The sequence below is a fragment of the Colletotrichum lupini genome, chromosome 8 (genome assembly GCF_023278565.1).
Source record: "Colletotrichum lupini chromosome 8, complete sequence".
Classification (NCBI taxonomy): domain Eukaryota; kingdom Fungi; phylum Ascomycota; class Sordariomycetes; order Glomerellales; family Glomerellaceae; genus Colletotrichum; species Colletotrichum lupini.
Genome location: NC_064681.1, coordinates 4416636 through 4441136, shown reverse-complemented (window position 1 = coordinate 4441136; position 24501 = coordinate 4416636). Strand labels below are relative to the sequence as shown.

At 43.1% G+C, this 24501-nt stretch overlaps 6 protein-coding genes across 6 annotated transcripts; 3 read left to right on the top strand and 3 right to left on the bottom strand.

Moving 5' to 3' along the window:
• Positions 1-706: 706 nt before the first annotated feature.
• CLUP02_15796 (Sec7 domain-containing protein) lies at positions 707-6341 on the top strand (the record flags this gene model as incomplete). Its single annotated transcript, XM_049294720.1, has 2 exons — positions 707-2005; positions 2061-6341. 2 exons carry the CDS (start codon positions 707-709, stop codon positions 6339-6341), a joined length of 5580 nt encoding a protein of 1859 aa, XP_049151867.1.
• A 350-nt stretch (positions 6342-6691) lies between these two features.
• On the bottom strand, positions 6692-7865 carry CLUP02_15795 (uncharacterized protein; the record flags this gene model as incomplete). The annotated part of the gene is made up of 2 exons (XM_049294719.1): positions 6692-7632; positions 7715-7865. 2 exons carry the CDS (start codon positions 7863-7865, stop codon positions 6692-6694), a joined length of 1092 nt encoding a protein of 363 aa, XP_049151866.1.
• Positions 7866-9443: 1578 nt separating this feature from the next.
• Positions 9444-10325, top strand: CLUP02_15794 (uncharacterized protein; the record flags this gene model as incomplete). Its single annotated transcript, XM_049294718.1, has 2 exons — positions 9444-9560; positions 9630-10325. The coding sequence occupies 2 exons, from the start codon at positions 9444-9446 to the stop codon at positions 10323-10325; spliced, it is 813 nt and encodes a 270-aa protein (XP_049151865.1).
• Positions 10326-11254: 929 nt separating this feature from the next.
• On the bottom strand, positions 11255-13373 carry CLUP02_15793 (nucleoporin NUP49/NSP49; the record flags this gene model as incomplete). The annotated part of the gene is made up of 3 exons (XM_049294717.1): positions 11255-12026; positions 12079-12624; positions 12700-13373. The coding sequence occupies 3 exons, from the start codon at positions 13371-13373 to the stop codon at positions 11255-11257; spliced, it is 1992 nt and encodes a 663-aa protein (XP_049151864.1).
• A 35-nt stretch (positions 13374-13408) lies between these two features.
• On the top strand, positions 13409-14653 carry CLUP02_15792 (Fip1 domain-containing protein; the record flags this gene model as incomplete). Its single annotated transcript, XM_049294716.1, has 4 exons — positions 13409-13615; positions 13692-13744; positions 13815-14056; positions 14112-14653. The coding sequence occupies 4 exons, from the start codon at positions 13409-13411 to the stop codon at positions 14651-14653; spliced, it is 1044 nt and encodes a 347-aa protein (XP_049151863.1).
• A 353-nt stretch (positions 14654-15006) lies between these two features.
• On the bottom strand, positions 15007-16022 carry CLUP02_15791 (uncharacterized protein; the record flags this gene model as incomplete). The annotated part of the gene is made up of 5 exons (XM_049294715.1): positions 15007-15230; positions 15288-15378; positions 15441-15574; positions 15627-15645; positions 15708-16022. The coding sequence occupies 5 exons, from the start codon at positions 16020-16022 to the stop codon at positions 15007-15009; spliced, it is 783 nt and encodes a 260-aa protein (XP_049151862.1).
• Between the last annotated feature and the right edge of the window lie 8479 nt (positions 16023-24501).

The following is a 24501-nucleotide window of genomic DNA, read 5'->3' as shown; positions in this document are numbered from 1 at the left end:
GTTCGAACGTAGCCCAGCGTTTCCTCACCCTACGAGCAGCTCTACTGTAAACCAAGAGCTCACAGTGCAAGCCGTCAAGACCAGCACATGAACTCAGGTAGCTCCAAGTGCCAGGTCCCATTCCCCAAGCTAAGCGTGGGACAGAGCCAGGGGTCCCTCCATTCAAAGAAATTTGGACCGTCATTGCCATCTCCATCCTACGGCCTTTTACCTGTGCTGTCCAATTCGCGAGGACTAACAGACTACGGATACAGTACAGCATAGCGGTGTTGCTTCGTATTGCATTTCTCGAGAAGCTGGGGCGACCACTCCATCACCACCAACCTCGGAACCCATCTCCACCAACGCCATCACCACCACGGTCAGCAATACCTACTACCGACCGCACTACTGCGTAGTACCATCCTCTTCTGCCAGAACCCCCGAGCTTCGATGCTGCCGTCTCCGAAGACGCCGGATACACCACCAAACTAATAGACATCAACCTGGGGCCCACCCCTTGCGTTGCCGTCCTCTCCACGTCGCCCTGCATATGCGCATGCGCCCCTCGATGCCCGGCCCAGCTTACCTACATACCTTGCCATTGCCTTTGCTACTGCAACACTTCTAGATCGGCGTCTCGACTGTCTCTCGAAACGGAAACCTCTCCTGATCACGAACCGTCCCTCGACTCGCGAATGGCACTTGGTGTCTCCAGTGCTCCCCCATGAGCTCCCTCAAATTCCTCGTCTCCTCTCTGGAGGCCATTGCCGCTTCCAAAGAGGCCCAGAGGAACAAGCAGCTCACCGAATCCCTCCAAAAGACCCTCACTGCCATCAAGGAGAGCGATCCGAATTTCCCGGACCCCGAAATAGTCTTTGCCCCGTTGCAGCTGGCAACGCGCACCGGCAATGTCCAACTAGTCACCGGCGCCCTCGATTGCATCGGAAAGCTCATATCATATTCCTACTTCAGCTTGCCGACCACAGCAGACGGCCACCAAGATGCTCCCGCCGACAGAGCCCCCCTCATCGAGCGAGCAATCGATACCATTTGCGATTGCTTCCAGGGAGAGACCACCGGCGTCGAGGTCCAGCTCCAGATTGTCAAGTCGCTCTTGGCCGCTGTCTTGAACGACAAGATTGTCGTCCACGGTGCCGGTCTGCTCAAGGCCGTCCGCCAAGTCTATAATGTTTTCCTCCTGTCGAGGAGCACTGCGAACCAGCAAATGGCGCAGGGAACGCTCACGCAAATGGTTGGCACCGTCTTCGAGCGCGTAAAGACAAGATTGCACATGAAGGAGGCCCGGGTGAACCTCGAAAAGTTGAAACACAGCTCGAGCAATGTCACCTTTGAGCAGGGCGGTTCTATCAATGGCACCACCGTCGCCGAAGAAAAAGATGAAGAGGCAAACGGGGAGCAAGAGGAAGATTCTACAGCGGTCCCTATTTCCGAAACCGAAAAGACCCCGGCCGAAAGCGAAGAGAATGGCAATGGGAAGCTCACACTCAAGGATTTGGAGCACCGCAAGAGCTTCGACGATTCACACTTGGGCGACGGCCCGACTATGGTGACAGAGATCAAGCCAGGAAGGAAAGCAGCCCGATCCGTATCCGAGCAGTCCACCCCCGAGTCGTCCCTTGAGGATAGCCCCGAAGCCCTGGACGCCGAAGACGAGGTGTACATCAAGGACGCCTACTTAGTCTTCCGATCCTTTTGCAACCTTTCCACCAAAGTGCTGCCCCCTGATCAGCTCTACGACTTTCGCGGCCAGCCTATGCGCTCGAAGCTCATCTCGCTTCACCTTATTCACACCCTCCTTAACAACAACATTGCCGTCTTCACTTCTCCTCTATGTACCATTACGAACTCCAAAAGCAACGAGCCCACGACCTTTCTTCAAGCAGTCAAGTTCTATTTGTGTCTCAGCATAACGCGCAACGGTGCCAGCTCCGTCGACCGCGTGTTCGATGTCTGCTGCGAGATTTTCTGGTTGATGCTCAAGTATATGAGAGAGTCCTTCAAGGTTGGTGCTCAGATACTCTCCGTGCTCCTTATCATGGTGCTAACATGCCTCCAAGCTGGAAATCGCAGTATTCCTCAACGAAATCTATCTCGCCCTATTGGCACGGCGGACAGCTCCCATCTCTCAAAAGGTGTACGTCGTCAACATCTTGAACAGGTTTTGCGCGGATTCGAAGGCCTTGGTGGAGACGTATCTCAACTACGACTGCGAGCGCAGTGTCGACAACATTTTCCAGACCATTATCGAGGACTTGTCCAAGTTTTCAACAGCGTCAGTTCCTGTAACGCCCGTTCAAGAGCAGCAATACGAGGAACGAAGCGCAAAGAGCACGTCAGCAGGCGAATGGCAGCTAAGAGCCATCCTACCACCGCCCCTTTCCGTCGCACAAATCACGCCTCATACCGAACCCGAGAATGAGATTCCCAAAGAGTACGTCATGAAGCGGGTGGCTCTGGACGCCTTAGTGGATTCTCTGAGGTCAATGGTGGATTGGTCCGCCGCTGTGCGGCAAGACACCAACGGCGTGAGGCCAGATGGCGAAACGAGAACTTCCGAAGATCTACGTCCTTCGATTGATCCGAGCATGTACGACAATCCGTCCCGCTTCGAAACCCCTGCGCCCTCGACGCCCGTCATGGAGGACGATCCGGCGTCGCTGGAGAAGGCCAAGGCGAGGAAGACGGCCATGAACAACGCCATTAAGCAGTTCAACTTCAAACCCAAGAGGGGCATCAAGCTGCTGATCGAGAACGGCTTCATTCCGAGCGACAGCCCGCAAGATGTCGCCAAGTTCCTGCTTACCGAAGAGCGTCTAGACAAGGCGCAGATTGGCGAATACCTGGGAGAAGGCGACCCTAAGAACATCGAGACCATGCATGCTTTTGTCGATGCCATGGATTTCACCAAGAAGAGATTCGTCGATGCGTTGCGGACATTCCTCCAGTCCTTCCGACTCCCCGGAGAGGCGCAAAAGATCGATCGTTACATGTTGAAGTTTGCTGAGCGCTACGTGATGGGCAACCCGAATGCATTTGCCAACGCCGACACGGCCTATGTTCTTGCTTACTCTGTCATCATGCTCAACACCGATTTGCACAGCAGCAAAATCGCCAAACGCATGAGCAAGGAGGAATTCATCAAGAACAACCGCGGCATCAACGACAATGCTGACTTGCCGGACGAGTACCTGCTGGCCATTTACGATGAGATTGCGAGCAACGAGATTGTTCTCAAGAGTGAACGTGAGGCGGCGGCTGCGGCTGGCACTGTCCCACCACCATCGACTGGAATTGCTGCTGGACTGGGCCAAGCGCTGTCGAACATGGGCCGAGACCTGCAACGAGAAGCCTATCTACAACAGTCGGAAGAGATTGCGTTACGGTCAGAGCAGCTCTTCAAGACTCTCTACAAGAACCAGAGACGGAACGCCCAGCGGTCTGGTGTCAGGTTCATTCCCGCTACTTCTTTCCAACATATCGGCCCCATGTTCGATGTCACATGGATGTCGTACTTCTCAGCCTTGTCCAGCCAGATGCAGAAGACGCATAATCTTGAGATTAACAAGCTATGCCTTGAGGGAATGAAGCTTGCAACAAAAATTGCATGCGTTTTCGACCTCTCAACGCCCCGGGAGGCCTTTGTTTCCGCGCTCAAGAATACCACCAACCTGAACAACCCGCAGGAGATGATGACCAAGAATGTCGAGGCCCTTAAGGTCATCCTTGAGCTCGGACAGACTGAAGGCAACGTTCTGAGGTCATCATGGAAGGATGTCCTCATGTGCATCAGTCAACTTGATCGCCTACAGCTCATCACAGGCGGCGTGGACGAGAGCGTTGTTCCCGATGTGTCCAAAGCTCGGTTCATGCCTCCACAGCGGGAAAACACTAGCGACTCTAGATCTTCCACGCAGTCCAAGAGGCGAGGAGGCCGCCCAAGGTCTGGAACCGGCCCGCAGGGCTTCTCCAGCGAAATTGCTTTGGAGAGTCGATCCGACGAGGTGATCAAGGCAGTCGACAGAATATTTACCAACACGGGCAATCTGAACGGAGAGGCTATCGTCCACTTCGCAAAGGCCCTGACAGAAGTCAGTTGGGATGAGATCAAGGTGTCTGGTTCCAACGACTCTCCACGAACTTACAGTCTGCAGAAGATTGTTGAAATCGCCTACTACAACATGACGCGTGTGCGTTTCGAATGGAGCAACATTTGGGACGTGTTTGGAGACCACTTCAACCGGGTGGGATGCCACAACAACATTACCATTGTCTTCTTTGCCTTGGACTCGCTTCGACAGCTGTCAATGCGGTTTATGGAGCTTGAGGAATTGGCTGGTTTCAAGTTCCAAAAAGACTTCCTCAAGCCCTTTGAACACGTTCTCGCAAACTCCCAAAACATTGCTGTCAAGGACATGGTATTGCGTTGCTTGATCCAAATGATCCAAGCCAGAGGTGACAACATCCGCTCTGGATGGAGGACAATGTTTGGTGTCTTCACGGTAGCTGCCCGCGAGACAAACGAGAGCATTGTGAACCTTGCATACGAGAACGTAACACAGGTCTATAAGACCAAGTTCGGTGTCGTCATCTCACAAGGTGCTTTCACCGACTTGATTGTGTGCTTGACCGAGTTCTCCAAAAACATGAAGTTCCAGAAGAAGAGTCTGCAGGCGCTTGAGAGCTTGAAGTCAATCATTCCCCGTATGCTCAAGACGCCTGAATGCCCGCTGTCTCAAAAGGGACAAAACGCCGCTGGAGAACATACAGCATCAGCAGCGGACACACTGCAGAGATCACAAAATCGGACGTCAGTAGAGGAGGGATACTGGTTCCCGGTTTTGTTTGCCTTCCACGACGTGCTGATGACGGGCGAAGACCTCGAGGTACGGTCGAACGCGCTCGAGTATTTCTTCGAGGCCCTCCTCAAGTACGGCGGCGAGTTCCCACCAGACTTTTGGGATATCCTCTGGCGCCAGCAGCTGTACCCCATCTTCATGGTGCTGCGGTCGCGACCGGATCTCAATAATGCACTCAATCACGAGGAGCTGTCTGTCTGGCTCTCCACAACCATGATTCAGGCACTCCGGAACATGATCACACTATTCACGCACTACTTTGACGCATTGGAGTATATGCTGGACCGCTTCTTGGAACTACTAGCCCTCTGTATCTGCCAAGAAAACGACACTATTTCCAGAATCGGCAGCAACTGTTTGCAGCAGCTTATCCTGAAGAACGTCACCAAGTTCACAACAGAGCACTGGGCCAAGATCGTGGGGGCGTTCTGCGAGCTGTTTGCACGCACGACTGCTCACCAGCTATTCTCGGCGACCACCATCAACTCGACAGCATCCATCGATATGCCGCCCAACGGATTGGAGTTCTCGGGCCCTCTGAGTCCTACCGAAGCGTCAATGGAGGAGGACAACCTCAAGATCAACGGAGCGGAAAAGAACGGCGAGAACTCTGACAGCAACTCGAGTGATGCCAACCTCGGAAGCATCAACGAGGATGACCTGAAGACGCCGACCGCTCCAGTCGCACCCCAATCCCAACCCCCGCTAGAGGAGTTCAAGCCAACGTCAAACCTGCAGCAGCAGCCAGTCGTGGTCACAGCGGCCCGTCGTCGCTACTTCAACAGAATCATCTCCAGATGCGTGCTACAGCTGCTCATGATTGAGACGGTGAACGAGCTCTTCAGCAACGACACCGTGTACAACCAGATCCCGACATCGGAGCTCCTTCGCCTGATGGCACTGCTTAAGAGGTCGTACCTCTTTGCGAGAAAGTTCAACGCGGACAAGGAGCTGCGCATGCGACTCTGGCGCGAGGGGTTCATGAAGCAAGCGCCCAACCTGCTCAAGCAGGAGAGCGGAGCGGCCGCTACGTACGTCGCCATTCTCTTCCGCATGTACGCAGACGACAGCCACGAACGCACGGCGGCGCGCGATGCCATTGAGCAGGCGCTGGTGCCGCTGTGCAAGAGCATCATCAAGGACTTTGTCGGTCTCGAGGAGGATAGCCAGCACCGCAACATTGTCGCTTGGCGACCCGTGGTGGTCGACGTTCTTGAGGGTTATGCGGCATTCCCTGTGGACGCCTTCCAGAAGCACATTAAGGAGTTCTACGTCATGGCCGTGGAGCTTCTCGGCAAGGATCTCACATCGGACCTCAGGACGGCGCTCTTGCTCGTGTTGAGACGCGTGGGCGAGGTCGGTCTCGGTATTGAGGGGATGGCCAAGGTGGAAGTGGATCGAAGGGACAGCATCATCAGCAGCGCCACGGAAAACACCGTCGACGGGCCCGAGGGTGACGCCTCGGCGAGAATGAGGCGCTAGATGTTTGTGGAACTTTTGTTTGGAAGGAAACACAAAAATTACGGCAGAGAGCACGCACATGGTGATGGCGTAATGGATAGACTGTAGGAGAGGATCATTTTTCAGTGTAAAATTACTCGACCCGGCTCGGATCGTCGAGGGGGTGTTTGTTCGCAGTTCCGTGTCCATATTTGAGATATTCTACTCACCGTCCCCCCATATCCTGGTGGGCCTGTGATCGACCAAAGTCGAACTATTATTAACAGAAGCTGTTTTATTCCGTGCTTGCTTGTCATTATGCCCCTTTTTTTCATGATCCCTAAACGCCTATTTCGCTTCTTACTCAAGTGTCTAGGTGTGCGACACGTGCCTCAAGCTAGAACGTCCCTGATGAATGTCCTCAGTGCCTCGGATTCCTCCGGCACAGTCCGATCCGGCAGACTACGAAGAGCGTTCTTCAACAGATTGTCATCTTTCGTCGCCCTCACCAGATCCTTCAAAATACCCATCGTCCGATGCGAGTGCTCCACCACGCGCATGACGCTCAGCAACGTCTCGAAAAAGTCAATGAGGTTCAGGTGCATCAGCGTATCGCTCTTATCCACCATATGCAGCGTCGCGAGCTGCAGGAGACCCGTCTCAGGCGAGCCAGTCAGGTCCGGGAACTGTGACACGCCTACTTCGACGATGTTGAGGGCCGCTAGGCGGGGGAGGATGCGGAGGATGCGGCCTTGTGCTAGGGAGAGTTGGCGCTCTGTGAGCGTGACTTGCTCGCCTTCTTGTGTGGGGCACGGGTCGACGCCCTTTGCGAGGGAGAGGACGAGACCGAAGAGTTCTTTATCGTGGAAGATGCGGCGCCACATTCGTCCTTGGCCCGGCGCTCTCCTCTTCACGATTTCACTCGCAGAGGAACTGGGGAGATGACTCGGCGGCGGGAGCTCGCAGTCTACGTCGAGCAAATCGCCCAACACGCGTCCCGCGCGCTCGCCAACCTCGACTTGGGGCGCAGACAACCAGCGGCGGAGGAGCTCTTCGACGACGCGGGGCATGAGGGAGAGGATTGCTGCGTCGGAGGGAGAGGCGGATGCTTTGGAGAGGATGGCGAGGGCGAGGAGGTTCGCGTGCGGGGAGGGGGAGCGGAGGGCTGCGAGGAGGGAGGATTCGTCTGCCAGTTGGAGGGTCTTGGTGAAGGGGACGGGGGCGAGGAGCTTTATTGTGAGGGAGACGATCTGTTTTGGGTCGTGGGGGGTTGTTTTGAGGATTGTTGTTAGAGGGGGGAGGAGGCGTGGGAGGAGGGGGGGTGTGTTTGTTTCTGTTGGTTTTGTTAGTCTTCGATTTCAAGAGCGGATACGAGACAGAGAGTAGGGAGGAGAATGGAGAGGATGGGGGCTGACCGTTGAGTTGAAGCTCTACATCGTCGAGTAGCTTTGGTTCGAGGGGTGTGTCTGGGGAGGCGACGAGGTCGTCGAGATGCTTTTCGAGCTCGGCGAGGCCGGATATGGGGATGGAATTGGCGGACATGTTGGGGACGATGCGTTCTGTCATCAGTAGGTGGTCGTGATTGTGTTTGTCGTCAATATTGTGTGGTGGCAGAGCTGTGGTGGTGTTTGCGACAGAGTTGTGAAGCTCGGGAAGCTGTCGATGATGAACGGACTGTGAGCGTTGGAGATGGCGGGGGAAAGAGAGGGAAGGAAGCTCGGTCTAAGGGTCCCCGGACGCTAAGATAAGATAAGCACGAGTGACAGGCTGCTGGGAGTTGCGTGGACCTGCGTGCGTGTAAGAGCCTCGTAAGACCCCACCCCACACGACGGATCACCCCCTACGACAGATCACCCAATTCGGTACAATTCAGTCAAAAACCACTAATTCTACCTACTTCAGTTTATGATATTAAAAATATATACAAAATACTTTTAGATATATAATATATAGTTTTCTTACTAAAATAATTTTTATAAATTATAATCTATTATGATTATTAAGATATCATTAAATGAAATATAACATTTTTTACTATATAAAAATACGATTTCTAACTTTATGAAAAATAAATAAAGCTAAGTATTTTAAAATACTATAATTTTCCAAATATTCTTCTTAGCTTAAATATACTATTTTTAGCATTATACTGATTATATAAGCTTAGGAAATTTAAGTTTTTATAAATACTACTTATTATAATATAACTTAATATTTCTATATAATAATACTTATATTACTAATAAAAAACTATTTATATAAGTTCAATTTAAATCTATTAAAAATAATCAATTTTAAAATTTTATTTTTTCTAATAAATAAAAGAGTTATATAATAAAGTATAATGTTAGTGTTTATATGGAGATTACTAATAAACACTAACATTTCAAAGCATATTTTAAATCTAATATTATTACATAATATAATATAAAATGATTTTTTCTAAATATCTTTCTATACTAATTATATTTTTTTATAGCTTGTGTATTTTTTAAAATATTTATTTTTTAATTATTCATATATATATATAGAATAGCGGTTTTGGCTGAATCTGGCCGAATTTGGTGATCTGTCGTAGGGGGTGATCCGTCGTGTGGGGTGGGGTCTTACCTTAGGTGCCTGTTAGGAAGCCATGAGTGACAAATCTGATGGTCTAACAATTATTCAATGGGTGTAAATCTTAATCTTGTCACAAGTTATGGATGATCGTATGCCTACGCCGAAGTACGGTCGGGAACATTGAGCCTCAAGAGGTACCTGAGGGAAGTACCTTAGGAACGGAGCCGAGTTCTGGACGGCGCCGGGGCGACGCCGGTGCCTGAAAGCGCCGGCAAGCGGGGCACAGCGCGTCACCCACCACGGTGCAGTGCACCTCACCTCAGGTGCGGGATGGACCCCGCTAAAAAAAAAATCCAAGGCTGCCGATGCACTGCAGCGCCGCCGTCCCAAACCGAACTGCAGCTTGGGGTTTTTTTCTCAGAGACAAAAAAGAGAGGCTGACTCCAACTATCACCAAACACCACGCACCCTCGCTCTGACGCATACTTTGCCTATCGCATTCCCGATCCAACAACCGCCTTCACAGCTTCAATCGCCAGCTCAATTACGAAACAGAGTCTTCTGATATAACATAGACAGGTTACAATGTCGCGCGGTGGTAGAGGTGGTGGCCGCGGCGGGCGCGGGGGTCGCCAGGGCCCCCAGCTATCGTGGGACAACGGCGAACACGCACCCGACACACGACCCTCAGAGCTCTTCCCCGTACGTACACGAATCCAATGATAGATCTTTCAATCCCATGCTGTAAGTCACTAACTGTTGAAACACCAGGCCTACGCGATCCCCACAGCGAAACCCGTCACAGACCACGAACAAGCAAACGTAAACGCCTTTCTCCTCTTCCGCCGCCAATTCCAAGACGGACCCCTCTACACCCGCAAGCGCACCTGGGGCATGGACCCGACGAACACCCGCAAGCTCTACGGCCAAGAACAAGTCAACGCTAAATACGGCGTGCGCACCCGCGCCACGGCGGACCCGTTTAACGCCGTGCCGACCTACTCGCAGAAATTCACCCGTCCCGAGCGCGCACTCCCCGACTTCGGCGGACGGCCGTTTTGTAAAGAGTTTTTCCCGCTGGAGCTGCATGAGACGCTTGACGGTGACGACGTCGCGCCGGGGGAGAAGAGGAGGGGTGGGGAGGCGAAGAGGTTGCGGTTGAGTCGGATTACGGCGCTGCCTACGGCTGAAGAGATGTTTCATGTGAATGCGGAGGGGGATGACGACGGAGAGATCGGGCCGGATGGAGCGAAGAAGAAGTTGGAGGCGCTGGAGAGGATGGGCGAGGCTGAGGGAGAGGGTGGGGAGGAGGAGTGGGAGGAGGGCGGGGAGGAGGAGCAGGATGTCGAGTATGATGACTCTGATGCGGGTGATTACGACGCGGAGAATTACTTTGACGACGGCGAGTTTGGCGAGGATGATGGCGGCGGGGATGATGAGCATGGTGGTCGGGAGGGCTCGTACTGATTTTGGCTACCTACTGAGAGTGTACGCCTACGGCCAAGACTGAGGCGACGACGAAGACGGCGAACATGGCAAAAGTGGAGGTATTTGCTTAGAGGCCTTTTTGCTACTGCCTCAGACCAGTTGTCACCAACGGACGAGACACGAGAGGCATCACCGGGCGTTTTGGGCGGATGAACGGCTTTGCTGAGCGGATTACAGCTCCCTGATACCCAATCAATTAAATACCTTATATCAAGGTTCAGACTATAAAATACAGACAATTTTTTGCAATTCGCAGTATCGTACATTGAAGTACCTAAAGGTGTTTACAATAATTATGTAAACAGAGACAAAAAGACAAAAGCTCAAGTGCCCAGTTCGTGAATCGAACTGGGCACCCTACGAAACCCTCCATCTGAGAAGACTTCTCGGGATTTCATCACCAAGTTCTTTACTAACGGACCAGGGCGTTATACCGCTCGACCATGGGGATCGAGTTGGCTTGGTTGACGAACGAAGCGCTGGACCTGAATGTAAGGGTACTGAACTGTTGCGTATTCGTCTCGTGTATTCCTGTGATGTACGGACCATGAGAACGAATCGCTTAGAGGCACCGATCGGGACGACGGTGATTCATCCTCTTGGTCGAGCCTTGATATTGAATCAGCCTATGCGTCTGGACTATCAAACCGTCTCTCACCGCGCTTGCTTCCCATCAAAGTTGATGCAGACCATATCCATCACATTCTGGGATCTCAATGTCCAAGCATTACAACCTTACGACCCTCAACCGCGGCCACATCTGCCCAATGGCTTTCAATGCTTCATTTCGCCAATGCTGCCGGTATATAATTCTTTTCCCCAACCTGAACGCCGTTTGCTTCCCTGGACCGTGGCCTTCCCTTGCATACTATGTATCCACAAGACACTTCCATCTTGATTCTGCTCTCTCATTTGGTGGGGTATTGGCGCTGGAGCTGAGTGAGCTTCTCCCGTACGTCCACAATGCTACCCGCGGCCTCGTAAATCTTGTCACCCATCATCTTGATCGTCTCCAACAGGTCGAGAACCATGTTAAAGGCCGGCACCTGGGTCTGGTCCCGCAGCGATCGCACGCGCTCGTAGAGGCCGTGCTCGACGCCAGGCATGTGCTGCTCCATCTCCTTAATCTTCTGGACCTGGAACTGGCTGAGTTCCTTCAGCCGGTCGGCCTCGTTGGAGAAGAGGGTGAGAACGTCCTCGAGGTTGCGGTCTTGGTTGCCGTTGGTCGTATTGCCACCCGATCCGCCGCGGGTGAGCCAGGTCTGGTGGTAGTGTGCAGGAAGCTTGAGCTGATCAGCGCCCGCGAACGCCATCTTGGCAATGTCCGCGTCTGACTTGACCAAGTCCTTGAGGTGTCCCAGAGTGACGATATCCTCGTCCAGCGTTGTCTTGACTCCCTCGTACTTGCGCTGGAGCCAGTTGACGTCGTTGGTAAGTTGTGCGAGGTCACCGCCGTGTGCGGCCATGAAGCCTCGAATTTCGGATGCGTGCGCCATGAAGCGCTGGATCATGAGGTCGCAGTTCTCCATTTCGGACTGGATCGATTGTTCGAGGTCGTTGAATCGCGTCGTGCCCTTGATATTTGACATGTCTACTCGCACGCCCGGAACGCTTTGCTGCGTCGTCGACTGACCCATAGTTAAGCCGGGAGCAGAGCTACCTGCGGGCTGAGTTTGGCCGCTGTATGTCTTGTTAGTCACTGGTCAGACGCCTTCTACGGGATGTCACTTACAACAGACTGCCGGGCTTAGGCTGGTTCTGAGCCTGGCTCTGTCCGAAGAGACCACCACCCGTGCCTTGGTTCTGCTGGGTTTGCTGTGCATTATTGCCGCCGCCAAAGAGGCCTCCTCCTGTTGACTGTTGCTGCTGCTGGGGCTGCGCTGTGCTCGCACCAAAGAGACCGCCCGTCGCCGGCTTCGCGGGAGTTGCACCAAAAAGCCCTCCACTCTGCTGCTGCTGAGGCTGTTGTTGCTGTGTCGCAGCCCCTCCAAACAATCCTCCTCCAGTCTGCTGTGCAGGCTGCTGGGTTTGGGCGCCTCCAAAGAGACCGCCGCTACTTTGCTGCTGCTGAGGTTGCTGTGCTGGCGCCGCTCCAAAAAGGCCACCGGTGGCTGGTTGTTGTGGTGTTGAAGGCTTGTTGCCAAAGAGTCCTCCTCCTGCCGTCGAAGTGCCGCCGAAAAGACCGCCCGTAGCAGGCTGTGTCGTCGTCGCCGTCGTCGAGGCTCCAAAGAGTCCTCCGCCACCGCTGGGTGCGGAAGTTGTGGCATTACTGGTGGTGCTAGAAGAATTCGCATCTTTATTAGCTTCCACGGGTCTACAATGAGCAAAACATAGCAAGACTCTTTCAACTCACCCTGCATTGGCGGCACCAGTGTTGATGCTCAAGCCACCAGCCGATCGTCCAAACATCTTGAATTTTTGTTCAAGTGCGCCGATATTGGGTTGTCCAAGTGTGTCCTTGCGAGCCGCGGGCGCGTCGGTCCTCGAATTCGGAGAGTTGGGTGAAAAAGGTAGCAGTTGGTGATGGCCTTCTCTGGTTGAATTATTTGTTGCTGCTGGTTTCTGCTTCGCGATATTCGACGGGGAAGAATTGGCTGCTGTTTTGGCGCTCGGGCCATGGGCAGCTTCGATAGCTCCAACAGCGAGCGTTGCCTCGTCCGCTTTGGTGGTAGAATGCGACGGTCTTTCATTGGCTAATCGGCGTCGTTTTTTACCGACTGCCGGATCCAACTGTGGCTCGTCGAGGTCCATTGTTTGTGGCTGGTGGTTTACCAAAGCATTCCGGTGTGGCACTGTCGGTGGCGCGTGCTGTGGCGTTTGCTGCTGGTGGCGGCCTGGGCGGCCCTTGCTGTGTGGTGGCCGCCGTGGCCCTCTCGGTGGTGGTCCCCTCGGCGCGCCAGAGCTTAGAGCTCCAGGCGCCAAACCACTGAATGCAAAGCAACCCGCAAAAGCTGCATCACCAACACCTGCATCTCCATTCCCACCTCTACCCGTACCACCGCCACTCCCTCTCCCTTCTTGAGACATTGCCGACAACATCGTAAGACGTAAACACAGCTAAAATGGACATCGATGAAGACGACGATTTCTACGCGGATGAGGCGTCCACCGAGCAGCCCACTACAAACACAACAACAGCCGAAAATGCTGCTGCTCCTCCACAGGAGGCGTCGCCAAAAGTAGAGGCACCAGAGAGCAAATCAGAAGAGCTCGAGGAGGGCGAAGAGGAAGACGAGGGCGGCGCCATGGATGAAGACGAGGATGATTCTGTATATACCCTCCCTACCTTGCACATTCGTTTTGTACTTGTGAATTGGCGACTGACTGTTCTGGCGCTTTCTCCAGGATATCGACATCATCACCGAGCGCAAAGATGGCACAAAGGCTGCACCCCCGACGTACGTCCCAACTTCTGTCCACCTACAAAGACATGAAGCTTTTCTGTGCCTTTGCTCACATAAACAACAGACAATCCCGCTACAGCGACATCAGAAACATCCCACAAAGGTCAGCCTCCAACGACATGGCTATCAAAGCAGCCCCAGTCAAGGAGGAGGATTCCGTGAGAGCCTCACCCTCCGACCTCCCTCTCGGTGTCCCCAGCGCCGACAAGGCTGCTGCCGCGGCTTCCAAATCTACGATTGACGTCAACGCGAATCCCGATTACCCTCCCGTCGGGAAGCCCATCACCGCGGTCAATATTGACGAGGGTAAGAACGGCCACTCGCACCTGCTGCGGTGTCGTGTCGCTAACATTGTCTGCAGACTTGACCGAGAACGAGAAGCCCTGGCGCAAACCCGGTACCGATATCAGCGACTACTTCAATTACGGCTTCGACGAGTTCACGTGGGCACTCTACGCTGCCAAGCAGGAAGCCGTTCGTGGAGAGTTCAGCGGCGACGCCATTGCCGCCGGCCAGAAGAAGATGATGGAGGACTTTGGCATGATGATGATGGGCGGAATGAACATGCCCGGCGGAGGCGCCGCGCCTGGCGCCAACGCGCAGGCTGGAGGCATGCCCGGAATGGGTGGCATGGACGGTATGCCGCCCGAGATGCAGGCCATGATGCAGCAGATGATGGGTCAGGGCATGGATCCCAGCCAGATGGACCCCTCGCAAATGTCGGCCATGTTCAATGGCATGCAGGGCCAGGCTGGCAACGCTGGTCAAGGCGGGCAGGGACAGAACTTCAACCAGGGCTTTGGCGGAAACCAAGGACAGTACGGAGGCTACGACCAGCAGGGCATGGGAGGCGGCAACCGCGGCGGATTCGGCCGAGGCCGTGGCGGACGCCGCCAGTGGTAGTCACCCTCTGCGTTCCGTGTATGTTTACAAAGATGTGCTGGTTATGTATGTCCAGCCCGGCCGGCGTTTTGGGAATTCGGTGGTGAGGTCACACATGGTTTGCTGAGGAAAGTTCCGAAAACGGGTCGCGGAACGGCAAAAGCAGGCATAGATACCCTGACAAGTCATCTGGCATTTCTCTCGAGATTCTTGCTTCTATCTGTGTACACAAAGTGATTTGTCCCCATCCGTACAACAGAGCTTGTTTGCCCTGTCCCTAAATCTGCTTGAATTTGCTTCTAGTAAAGCTTGAGCAGTCTTGTAAGGAAAGATTCTCATGAAGGCTTTCTCAATCGACCTCTCCGGCCGACACCTCAAAATACATCGGCAGTGATCTCTTTGCCGGTAGCGATGGCCAGCTCAGACCTCTTGACGTAGTGCCGGTTCGCGTAGTCGTCCGCGGCATCCAAGTTGATGCACGTGTGCGATGACACGATGTCCACGTCGGCGCCGCCCCGGGTCTCGTTGAAGGAGTACGTGTTGAACGCGAGGTTGGCGTTGCAGAGAATGTACTGCTTCAGGAAGTCCGCGCAGTGATCTATCAGACTTTGTTAGCTACGTATCTCTTATCACAGAAGTGGGAATTTCGACATACTAATGTGTGCGTGCTGCCACTTTGGGTCGTTCTTCATCTTCATGTGGTCTTCTTTGTAGTACTCGGGATAGGTTTGCTTCCACATGAGGTGCTTGAGCTCCCGTCAGTCATGTTCACCGAGCGCTTGAGAGGGATGGATTTCAGAATACTTACCACGCAGTGCAAGGCGTGAACGTACTCAAACACGGCCAGAGTACCGTTTTGAGCAGAGGTCGAAGCCCGGAGGGGCTCTCTAGTTCTAAATTCGGATTTGGGAAAGTCCTCGTCGGGAATGAGCATGAAATGACCTAAAAGGTTGAGTCAGTCTTGCCGTAGTGAGAAAGGAAAGCGGCCACTTACGCTCGTCGATGAGCTTGTCCTAAGCAGCATCTAGCTCCGGAGACGGACCTGAGGTATCGGCCTCCTTGAACATCGTCGGACCTCTGATCTCTTCGAGATTACCCACATCTGGAACTTGCATATCAGCACCGCATTCTTGACTTTGCTGAAATATTTCGTACTTGTTCGTTGGTTGTGGGAGTGTTTGCTCTGGCGGAAGTGATGAACACCGGTAGCGGAGAGAAGAGCCACGGAGATCAAGAAAAGAAGCACCTGAGATACGCTGGGTGACCAGAATCGATGACGCGGACTCGGTTCCCGACTCTGTTCCAACTCTTCATCTTCCAGATGAGCATACGCGGATTTCTCGACAGGGCGGACGAGGCCAGCCAGACGGTCAAGACCATTCGGTTGCATTGCGGAAAGCTAGATCTCTGGATTCAATTGAGACGCTCTGATGAGGGAAGTCAGTGTATGGCTTCGCAGAGGAAAGTTTGTACAATAAGAGAATCTAAATTCGTTAAAGAAACCGGGCACTCGGAGCCCGTTGGTACGATGACATGCACTTTCATACATGCATCTGTGAGGGCCCCTTTTAAACGAAGCGGCAAAGTCCGGCGCGGCGGTCGAGTTGACTCTGCCGATTCTTGATAACGGTCTTGTTTGCTCATTCTCGTCGATCGTGACGACGAAGGAAGCTCCTGAAACCCACATCGCTATCATGTTTGCTCCCCGCCTTGGAACTCCTTGGAAGCTATTCGTAAGCGATTATCACGACTTTTGCCCCTTGGCAGATCCCGCCATCGTCACCACCACAGCAAAATCAGGCGGTAAACGCGGGAATCCTTCTTAATCCGACGATAACTCTGACCTCGTTAAAGACTTTTACGGTATGGTTCTGTTCAGGGTGTAATTCCTTCAGCAAATGTTTATAAGCTGTGATTAGCTTATTAGAAGTTGTCACGTAATAGGGATAGTAATCGCACCTTACGAAGTGCCCGTTACGTACTAAATTACGTATCTATCTTAAATATCGTATATATAAACCTTTTCTTTTTATTTATTTCTATTTTAATAATTAAGCTATTTTTATTATACTCCGTATACTTATTATTATATATTATAACTCGTAATAATTATAAACTTAGCTCTTAATTAAGACTTTATATTATAATAACGTATTTATTAATACGATTTTTATAATTTTTTTAAAATAACTAACTTATTTATACCTACTTTAGCCTAAGCTAAACTAACTAATTATAATAGTTAAATTAAATAGTTTAACGTATTTCGTATTATAAATAAGGGCGTTAGGGTTTAAAAATACGTCGACCTAAATACTTTAAATTCTAACGTATTTTTTAACCCTTTTATAATACTTTTTTTACTTTTTAAATTCGGACGATTAGTTACGACTTATAATAAAAAAGAATTACGAGTTTATTAAGCCTATTATAAAGCGTTCGAAAATAACTAAAGAAATTAAAAAATCCTTTATTAATAGCTTTTAAATATAACTTTTAATATAAACTTTTTAATTTTTTTAAATATAAATAACTTATAAAACTAAGCCGGTTTTTCTTTTATAAAGCTAGTTATATTATTTACTTTATATAAATAAATCTATTTTTATATTATATTTATAAAAAGGATCTATATACTTAAGAGTATTTAAAAATAATAAGAGCTTAATACTAAATATAAATAACTTATAGCTTATAAACGTAATATTATTAATACGTATATTAAAGTCTTTATTTAGCAATTAATAAAATTAGTTAATACTATACTATATAAATACGTATTTTAAAAAGCTATTAAAAACGGCGCTAAGTTTAGTATATAATAAATTATTAAATATTTAAAATAGGAATTTATACCCCCCGAACTAATAATAAGAAATATAATTCGAAAAGAATATTAATAAGCCCTTAATAAAATAAGGACCGGAATTAACTTTTAACGCTAATATAAAAAGTAGTAGTTTATTTATTTCTAAACTAAAATATATAATATTTTAGAAATTAGTAAAAACATTATCGTACTTAACTTCTTAATTATAATTAAGTCTAGACTTAACTTTATATAAAACTAACGTATATATAAAACCTTTAATAAATTAATAGCCTTTAAAATATATACGAGAACCCTTAAGGAAATTACGTATATATTTAGCTTAGTAACTTAGGACGTATATATTAAAGGACTTTTAAATTAAAGAGGGGCTTATTTTACTTTTACTAAACGCTTTAACTTAGTTAACGACGTAAATAATAAGGGTAACGTTATATACCCTTATAATTACGTATACTTATAGCACCTTATAATATATTAAAAATTAAAATAGGTATTTATAAACCGAAACGCTAATAAGTTATTAATACGAATACTAAGGAGCTATATAAAAGAAGTCCTCGCTATTATTAAATTAAATAAGTAAAAATTACTTTATAATAAGCTTAAAAAAGCTAGTTAGCTAAGGAACGATAGAACCCTTAAAAAACCTAAGTTTTTAAAAAGATCCTCTAACTAATTTATAATAAGCTTATTAGTAAACTAAAACGAGGGCTACGTAGTTATTATATTTATAAAAAGTTAAGACTTAGAAATAAACGTAATTTTTAATACTCCTATAAATAGCGCTTACCCCCTTTTTTAAAATATAGTAATAAATAGTTATAAAATAATATATTTAATTAATAATAAGAGCCTATTTAAACCTAAAAGTTACGTATTATTAAGTAATAAAAACTACGTTAAATTAAGAACTATTATACTACTTATTACTATACGTAGTATTTATATTATAAAGGGCGTTTTAAATAAAGTTAAGGGAAAGGGAACTTATAATCTAAAGCTCTAAAACGTTACTTATATTAAGGGATTTTATATTAATATAGTCTTAAAGACTTTATTAAATAGAAGCGTATTTTAATATTATAGTTTAGATTATACTTTATAATAGGGAACGCTTTATAAAAATACTATTAAAAAATAACTTATTTAAAAAAATAATTTAGTCTTTTTTAAATATAAGCTCTTTTAATCTTATCCTTTTTTTATAAACCTTAAGCGTATTTTATAAAGCCTAGTTAGTATTATATTAATAATTAACTATAAAAAACTCTATTACTTATATTAATATATTTATAAAAAGTCTAATAGCGCGCTTTTTTAGTATTTTAAAATAGGTTGTCTCGGACCTAATACTTTTTATTAATTATTATATAAGACTCGAGGTATATATATTAAACTTTTATTATAAGTTAAGTATAAAGTATATATATTATCTAAAACTAAAATAGTAGTTTTAAGAGGACTACTTTTAAAAAGAGCCTTATGGCTATAGTACCGTATATACTAAAATCTTTTTTATTTTAAACTATTTTTTAATAAATAATAATATATACTTATAGTTTTTAACGAATATAATAAGTAATTTAGGGTTTTTTTTTTAAAAACCAAAATAGAAGAAAAAGTACTTTTTATATTATAAAGCCTCGAGGTAGCGATTCGTTATTAAAAATGGACTTTAATTTACTTTTTTAAAAATAATAATAAAACCGCTTTCTTAATTATAAACGTTAAATACGTATATAAAACGTAGTATAGCGAGCTAGGAATTAGAATAGAACTTCTACCTCTATATATAAAAAACCCCGTAAATAATACTAAAAAAGTAAGGGAATTCGTAATTACTAAAGCTTATAAAATATACCTTTTTATAAACCTTTTTATAAATCTATAAGACGAAATAGTATTAATAATAATCTTTATTTATAATATTATTTTATAAAAAGTTAATAAAAGAGATTTGCTTATTATAATAGAAATTAATTAGTAAAAGCGGTATTAATATTAGTAATAAACGGGTTACTAAGTACGGGATTCTAAACTAGTTACTCTATATTTTAATAACCTCTATATATATAATTATTAAGTATACCCTTTTTATAAAAATTATAAGAGGAGTATATATTAAAAAGAGTTTAAAGTACTTCTCTATAAATATATAAAATACTTAGTTAAATATATATTAAGAATATATAACTTATATAGGGTTTAAGTACTCGTACTTAAGTAAGTATTTATTATAAAAAATATTAAGTTTAATAAAGAAGTCTTTTATAATCCCGTATATAAAAAGTAAGCTATTATAAATAAATAAGTAAATTTAGTAATTTAAGAGATATAAGAACTTTTTAATATTAATAATAAGTTAGTTCGAGTACTTAGGGAAGTAAATCTAGACTTCGAAAATGCTAGTATTTAAAATAACTTTATAATTAAGGATAGTATTATTATTAAATTTTTAATTATTTAGAACGCTAAGTAACTAATAAACGTATTCTAAAGTACGGTTAATAAGGCTAAAGAGGCTAATATAATCTTATTATTATTATTAACCTTTAAAATAACCCCCTTATATAAGCTTAGGAATAGGAATAAAAAAGGGGATATAATAACTAAGTTATAAATAGCTTTATATAATTTATAATCCTCCTTACGAGCGCTTATATATATTACGGAGGTTCTTAAGTTTTTAATTCTTAATAGCTCTTAATAAAATATTAAAATACGTAATAAACGAGGTATTAATTATAAAAAAGTAATTCTTAATATTAAAATTAACGTTAATAAAGAACCTTTATAATAAACCTTTATTATTATATAAAAATAGAGCTTATAAAAACTACTTTATTAAATACTAAGTAAAGCTCTATTAGGTCTTAAACGTTTAAACCGGGCCCATAGACCTTTATAACGCTTCGATAATAGTATTTTTATAATGCTTTTATATTTAAATATAAGAGATAGTAATTAGTATAACCGTCTTTAAGACTACTTTTTCTTTACTTTTATACTTAATTAATAAAAAGCTATAAAAAAAAGTAATATAAAATATATAATATTTTATTAAATAATAAAAAAAGTAGTTTATAAGACCTATTTAGAGCGCTCTAGAGAAGTTTAAAAACTATAACTTATTAAAGTTAATTTTTAAAGCTTACTAAAGAAGTTTAGTAATATTAAATATTTCCTACTGTAATTATAAAAGCTACTTAGAGATATTATAAATATAAAAATAAAAAAGCTAAGGGATATTAATATATAAAAAGAGGTTAATTATAATCCTAAATAAGGAATTTTATTTTTATTAAAATAAGTATATACTTATAAATACGACGTTAATAATAAGGTTAGTAGGGTAAAAGTACGTATATATATAAGGGGGGATATATAATTACTTAACCCCTTATAAAATACGTATATTTTAATACTTATTATAAAGGCCTTTAGGCTTATAATAATAATAACTACTTAATTCGACCTTAAAATAAACTAATGTAATACTATTAACGTATTCCTTAATACGCTTTTTAAAAACGAGAAGTTAGTAATTATTAAACTCTTAAAGGGATATAAAGTTATTAATAAAATAAATAAGCTTTAATACGCTCTATATAGCCTCTAAGACTTATTAATTCTTTAGTTCTAAACTTTTATTTTTATATTTTATAATATAAATATAATATATAATTACGAAGAGATCTATATTTACTAAACCGTAAATAGGAAGGTAATACTAATATTTTACGTTAATAACTTTATTATTTTATATTATTAAAATAATTAAAAAGCGGCTTAGGGGATCGTTAATAATATAAAAAAATATATTAACCTTAAGGAAAATAAACCGATTAATTACTTCTTTAGAGTATAGATTTTATAAAACCGTATTATTTATAAGGTTTATTTTATTTATAACGTATATATTAAATAAGTTATTAAGCGCTTTAACTTTATAAATTTATTATATTTAGCTACTCCTCTTTTTTAAAAAGAGTTTAAACTAAACGAGGGGTAAGTAATAAAAAAAGAAATAAAAAGTTATTAAGAGAAAGTTAGGAGTATATTTTATATAGTTATTATAATTAGAATAAACGTCGCTTTTACTTATTTATAATTATCACGGTTCTTAACTAACCTAAGCGTAACTTATATTAAAATAATTAACTACTATATTTAATATCTCTATATAACGAGATATTTTACGCTCTATTACGGTAGTATCCTAAATACGTAATTATTATTTCTAATTAAAAATACTAGCTTCGTAAATAATAAAGTAATACGACGATTATCCTAAGGATATATAATATTCCTTTTTAATAGCCTAATTTAATAAAAATTAGTATACTAAGTAACGGTTACGACGTTAATTACTAAAACTAAGTTTCTTTATTTTAAAAAAACCGTAAAAAAGACTATAGTTCTAAAGCGCCTTTTTAAAAATATTACCCTTAACTTAAAAGAAGTATAGTTAGTTAACTACGATAATTAATAAACAATTCGACTCGTTATAAAAGAAAAAAAAGAATAGCTATTTAATTTCGTTATATTAATATATAGAATATATAATTAAAATAAGAATATATTAAAAATAGTTTTAAAGTTACTTATATATTAATAAAAAATATATTAATAAATAAACTTATTAAAAACTTTTTATAAACTAAGTTCGAATATTTCCGTATATTTCTTAACTTTTATAATATATAAAAAGCTATTATAAATAATTAAAATAGTTAAAAATAATTAATTTAGGCTACGCTTAAAAAACTTAATACTTAAAAATAAATAATAAATAGAACTTAAATTACGGCCCAGAGGCTTAAAATAAATAAAATAAAAACCTTTTATAACTTAAAGGCCTAAACTCCTAAAATAACCTTATTTTATAGGGTATATATATATAAAAATAAAACCTAGGCTTATATTTATTATTTAAACTCTTAGTTTATAAAGTATATAATTACTAAGAGTATAGTATTATTAAAAAGAAGGGTTAGTATATATATTAAAAAATATATTTTATATACCTCGAAGTTTATAAAACTAAGAATAATAAGAGTAGCGGGGGGCATAGGAGCTAAAACGATTATTAAATTATTAACTTAGGGTATAAAAGCGGGTAGTATAATAAGAAATTAATTATAAATAATTATAATAAATATAAGAGAGGACCGGGGGTACGTATTAAAAAAGTCCTTTATATAAAAACTAATATAATTCTTATATATCCTCTAGTTATTATCTATTTAGCGGACGATATTACGGAGCTTAGTAATATCTTATTAAAACTATAATTAAAAGTACGTTTTTTAATAATAAAAAAGGATGATATATTTATAAAAGAGGGAGTACTACTTATAATAACTTTAATAAGGGCCTAGGCTATTAATTATAAAACGATTAGTATATTAATATATTTCTTAACTAAATAGCTATTAAAATAGTACATATACTAGCTACTATTTTTTATAAAATAGTAACTACTATCTTTAAAATTAGTATACTAAAGGGTTATTTTAAAATAGGGTAAGTACTAAATCTCCTATTCCTTAAGAGCCTCTCCTTTAAGCTTTTTGAGGACTAAATATACGTTAAGTAGGCTTAGAATAATAAAGAGAACTATACTTATTACGGGGGGTATTTTAACTTCTTAGCGTTTATTTTTTATTTTTTATTACTTTTTTAAAAAGAATTAGTTTTATGTTTTTTAAATTTTAAAATAATATTAAATATAAACTCTTAAAATAATAAGTATATAATATACCCTTTTTAAAGGGTTTATTATTTAAATTAGTTTTATTTTTATTTTTAGGTTTTAAAAAGGGGATAAGTAAAAGCTTATTAAAGCTTTTATTATTATTATTTATTTTATTATTATTTTTATTATAATTATTAAAAAGAGCCTCGAACTTAATAAAATCTTTAATATTTTAATTAATAGCTTTAATTTTTTTTAATTAAAAAGGGAGAGCTTAATAACCGGGCCTTAATAAGTAAATAAGAGGTTATAAAAAAAGATAATAACTTAGAGGGGCTCGTTAATATTATTACCTATTTAAACTCTTAATAAACTATATAATATATATATAAGAAGTATTATAGAAATTATATAAAACTTATTATTATTTTGAGATATATTAAATATTTATATTTAAAATAAAATTAGTAAACGATTTAATAATATAAGTACGTGCGTATAATAAATAGGGGTACTTATAATAACTATAAAAAGTTAAAAAAAATAAAAAGATTTAATTAAGCGACGCTATAAGAATTTAAATATATATAAAGTAGCTAGGTAGCCTTGCCCTTAGTAATTTATATATTAAAAATAATAAAATACGTACTATTTTAAGTTAGGATTTTATTTATTTTAAATAAAGGGATATATTTATGATAAACGTAGTTTAAAAAACACGTATCCCTTATACTTATTTTATTATTATTTATATTTAACTAAATTAGGCCTTTATAAGGGTATTTAGAGATTTTATTTTAAGTATAATAGCTCCTTAGTAATAGTAATTAGGGGGTATATTACGTAATAAGAATAGTAATCGTACCTTACGAAGTGCCTATTACGTATTAAATTACGTATCTATTTTAAATATCGTATATATAGACCTTTTCTTTTTATCTATTTCTATTTTAATAGTTAAGCTACTTTTACTATACTCCGTATGCCTATTGCTGCGTGCTATAACTCGTGACAGAAGTGTGCGTCTGTTGGTTGTTAATTAATGATGACACGTTTTGGTCTTGGACCCTTGCCCCGGCGTTCCGGTGCCGGGATTTGGATAGGGTTTTAGGAGATAAGTATGTGGGTTTCGTGATGTCTGCGCCGCTGGCCACGGAGGGGTTGAGCAAACATCACGACGACAATGCGGTCTATTGACGTGTCCGGGGTTGAAGGTGTGAGGGGTATCTGTGACGATTTGACCCGGACGAGACGGGGACTCGGGGAAGAGTCCGCAGGCCTCGGAGGATTCGGTGACACACCCTCAAGTATCCGCTCGGAGGCAGTTTGCTTTTCAGA